The sequence below is a fragment of the Abrus precatorius genome, unplaced genomic scaffold, assembly GCF_003935025.1.
Source record: "Abrus precatorius isolate BTA unplaced genomic scaffold, Abrus_2018 Scaffold7, whole genome shotgun sequence".
Taxonomy (NCBI): domain Eukaryota; kingdom Viridiplantae; phylum Streptophyta; class Magnoliopsida; order Fabales; family Fabaceae; genus Abrus; species Abrus precatorius.
This window is the reverse complement of record NW_020874417.1, coordinates 2342373-2345942: the sequence shown is the minus strand read 5'-3', so window position 1 is coordinate 2345942 and position 3570 is coordinate 2342373. Positions and strand designations below refer to the sequence as shown.

The 3570-nt window shown below is 35.9% G+C and overlaps 1 protein-coding gene across 3 annotated transcripts; it reads right to left on the bottom strand.

Annotated features, from left to right (window-relative positions):
- Nucleotides 1-602: 602 nt before the first annotated feature.
- On the bottom strand, nt 603-3370 carry LOC113872909 (protein OSB2, chloroplastic-like). 3 transcript variants are annotated; one of them, XM_027510795.1, is made up of 5 exons: nt 2850-3368; nt 2500-2590; nt 2312-2415; nt 1031-1244; nt 621-886 (listed from the first exon to the last, which is right to left on the bottom strand). In XM_027510795.1, exons 1-4 carry the CDS (start codon nt 3324-3326, stop codon nt 1056-1058), a joined length of 861 nt encoding a protein of 286 aa, XP_027366596.1. In that variant the 5' UTR covers nt 3327-3368; the 3' UTR covers nt 621-886; nt 1031-1055. The 3 variants fall into 3 exon arrangements, with proteins under 3 accessions (XP_027366595.1, XP_027366597.1, XP_027366596.1); XM_027510794.1 differs by having other exon boundaries at nt 603-1244; nt 2850-3370; XM_027510796.1 differs by having other exon boundaries at nt 615-1244; nt 2312-2411; nt 2496-2590; nt 2850-3337.
- Nucleotides 3371-3570: the final 200 nt, after the last annotated feature.

Genomic DNA, 3570 nt, shown 5'->3' with positions numbered 1-3570 from the left:
AAGTTATTTTAGTAAATAAATGAAAATTTGCACCAAATTAAGAACTACAGAGCATCGTATAAGTAAGGGGGCATAAAAAGGTACAAGACAAATTGTATTTGCACAATTTCTTTTGCAATTTCTTTTTTGTAACAAAGAAATAAGGAAATAGAAGATAAGAAAATGTGGAATAAGATGATTGATGTAATGAAGAGATAGAGAAGAATATAATATTGTTAAAAGAAGTATATAAATGATATAACTCAAAGTATAATTATCAGTCAAATCAAGCATTTTTGTTTCCTTCCAATAAAATAGAAAAAATATATAAAAAGAAACACATGGGCATATATACCGCGCTCATTTCTATTCGTTATTTTTGGCCCAGAGATCAATAGCAGACCCTCTTATCTACGTTATTTTCATGACCGAAGAAAAATATCTACGTTATCTTCACGACCTCGTATATACGTTGAAGTCTGATATGTTGTGTGCTATGTTGACCCAAAAAAAAAAAAACTCCTATATGTTTTGATAGAATAAATAAATTTGCCTTTGAATGCCATGAGGGAAATATTGCAAGGCCCTCATTTCAGCCATATAACGTTGGCTATCATTATCAACAGCTAGGTTAATTCTTATTTCTTAGCCCATCTCCGTATATATTAAAAAGGCACAAACTAAAAATATAATCCTTAGTGAATTGAGCTATGAGCATGTTTGGAAACCGATTCACATTCTTTCAAACAAAAGTTCACTCATTCCAATACACTAAACATGGAAACCAAAAATTGGAACATTGACAAGAACATGGATTTGCGTTGGTTTCAACAGGTTCCCAAATGCATGCGTTTCACCTTCAGCTATCCCACTAGTGATTTTGGGATTGGTCACTGTATGCCACTGCCTGGGATAGAGTAGGCCATTACGATCAGTCCAGTTAATATACCACCACAGACCATTATCAGTGTTGCCATGTGTAGAATTAAAATTATGGGCAAAATGCAAACTGTACAGAGAAGTTTCTCAGTTGAACGAAATTGAATATTACGTTGGGCAAGATTTGACATGAGCTTTTAGAAAGACAAGATTTCATCTGCAGTCACCATATCTACAGGCATCCTAGCGTTTTGACCAGCAAGAGCCCCCATTCTCATGTCCAATATTTCCAATTGGGACTTGACCCATGGTGGATTGGATCTGCCTTCAATCCACAGAGCTTCCCCTGTATCTTTGTGTTTAAAATCAGGAGCTTTTGGGTTCCTCTGCAAAGGTTCCAAAAATGTTTGAAGATGTAAGGCACAAGAAATTCACAAGATATATATATATATATATAGCAGAGGACAGTTCTCTGCGTTAATTCAAGCAAAGAAACTTATGGTAAGTGGTAACAATAACATTGGATAAATATGAAGTAATCATCATAACATTTTGTTTGAATAATTGAATGATTACTTAGATAAATAGATATTGATCAAGAATATCCATAAGAATACCATCAACTGAATATAATGCAAGCGGCAACATCTTGGAATTGTTTACTTCACCGTTGGCTATATACTAAACTGTAGACACATAATGCTCAACGGCTAAAAAAAGCATCGGGTATATTTAAAATGTACCATAGTCATCCCAACAATTAAAGTGTTGACATATCAGAAAGGTTCATAATGATTATGTGGATACGAGGCTCTTCTGACGTTTGCTTAACGGGTAGAGGATTCAACAACAATGACCGAAGGGTCATCCTGCCATTATTATAAGTAGCATTTATAATAAGACCGTTGCCAAGGCCTATGTCATGCCCCAACCTTGGAATGGTGCAGCATATCCTTTCCTAAACTTTTTTGTACATAAAAAAATGAAATTGGGGAAATCATGAAATTTAAGTTGAAGACGGAAGGTGGATGTCATATAGGTTTCAGATAAAAGTAACTCCAAATACAAAACAGCAAATTAGCAACAACACTCAATAGGAATGACGCAATACTCGAAACTTGAAATAAACAAGGAGAATTACAGGTAAACAGCCTAAACATGCACCTTTTTCTAATTGAGTAAATTCTCATTTTAATTCCTAAAATTATAAGCATAATTCATTTAATTTCTTGACTATATAAAATCATCAATTTAATTCTTGACTATGTAAAGAAAACACTCCTTTAGTCATTTTCTATTTCATTTTTCATTGTTGGTTTGCATTAAAAATAAAATAAAAAATAAAATAGACGTCCTCTTATTAAATTAGAGATTAAAGTGAAAATTTTATAAAGTCAGCAACCAAAATAGGAGCTTAATCTTTCTAAACTAACAAAATTAATAAACAATGTACCTTTTTTTTCCTATTGTCCCACCACTCCCCTGGGTTAGCAAAGAATGCTTGCCATAATTCCACCACAGAACCAGTATTATTTGCAGCATAACTCACTTTCCTGCCTGAAACAACAACTTCAACATTTAGCAAGAAAACACAAACCCCTACAGAACTCAACACAACACTCCACAAAATACACGACTTGCCAGTGCCGGCCATCCCCAAATCAAACTCTTGATCATGGGAGGACACCGGAGAGAAACTCTGATCAATGAAATTCAGCTGCTGAGCCACCACCTGAACAAAGGGTCACCAATAACAACAAATTATAATATAATAAATCTGTTCAAGGTATGTCTATCTTCACTCTTAAATATCTACTATCACTTCCATTTGAGAATTTTTTTCCCCCTCTTTTATACACATAATAATAATACAGATATTTTATATTAAAAATTATTAAAAATGAGAGGCAATATGCAGAGAATTGCAATAGACATTCTGCACTGTTCAGTGCCAAAATGAACATTTATTTTAAAAATAATTAGTAAAAAACCTTGTAGTATATTTGATGTTTGCCTTCGTCACTTTCAACAGTGTCGGTTACGAGGCGACCAGACACATAAATTTGGTGGCCTTTCTGCAAATGCTGGGAAGCAACATGAGCGAGGTCGTCCCAGAATGTGACGTGAATCCATGATGTTTGGGTGGCGTTTTTCTTGACGGCGAGGCGTGTCCAGGCAGCGACTTTGCCGGAGGGAAAGTGTTTGATTTCGACGGGGACGGCAACGATGCCAATGAGGTTGACGGAGTTGCAGAGCTCCTTCTTCCATGGAATCTCTGAGGGCTTAGGGTATGCTACTGCGGCGGTGCTCATGGAGCATTTCAATTTCCCTTTCCCTTTCCATCGTTGCTGCGTTTTCCAGTGGGGAAAACCGAATTGGAATTGGGGTTTTAAATTAGGGTTTTGGGGGATTGTGAATAAGTTCCTTAAGCTTTGGGTAGTCGATGACAGTGCATGCTCTAACGCCATGCCTCTTCCAAGATACACACACACACATAGATAGATGATAAGGAAAGTGCAAATTTGTAATCAACGTTTTCACTCTTTTGCACATTAAAGATTGGGCTACGGCCCAGTTTGTTCTGGACTCCCCCACTTGGCATGAGCCCACGTTCTTGTGTAAGTTGTAAAGTCAACTCTTATGTCACCTATTGTTGACAAAATAAAAATAAAAAATTTAGAACTCTTATGTACCTAAACTGTAAAGTCGCTA

What these genes read in the sequence shown, in the direction of transcription:
- LOC113872909 (XM_027510794.1), bottom strand. Translation starts at nt 3,326, where the DNA reads ATGGCGTTAGAGCATGCACTGTCATCGACTACCCAAAGCTTAAGGAAC. An exon ending in TTTGGGGATGGCCGGCACTG is followed by an intron (nt 2,416 to 2,499) that starts GCAAGTCGTGTA and finishes TTGTTGTTTCAG; the next exon opens with GCAGGAAAGTGAGTTATGCT. An exon ending in GGGACAATAGGAAAAAAAAG is followed by an intron (nt 1,245 to 2,311) that starts GTACATTGTTTA and finishes GAACCTTTGCAG; the next exon opens with AGGAACCCAAAAGCTCCTGA.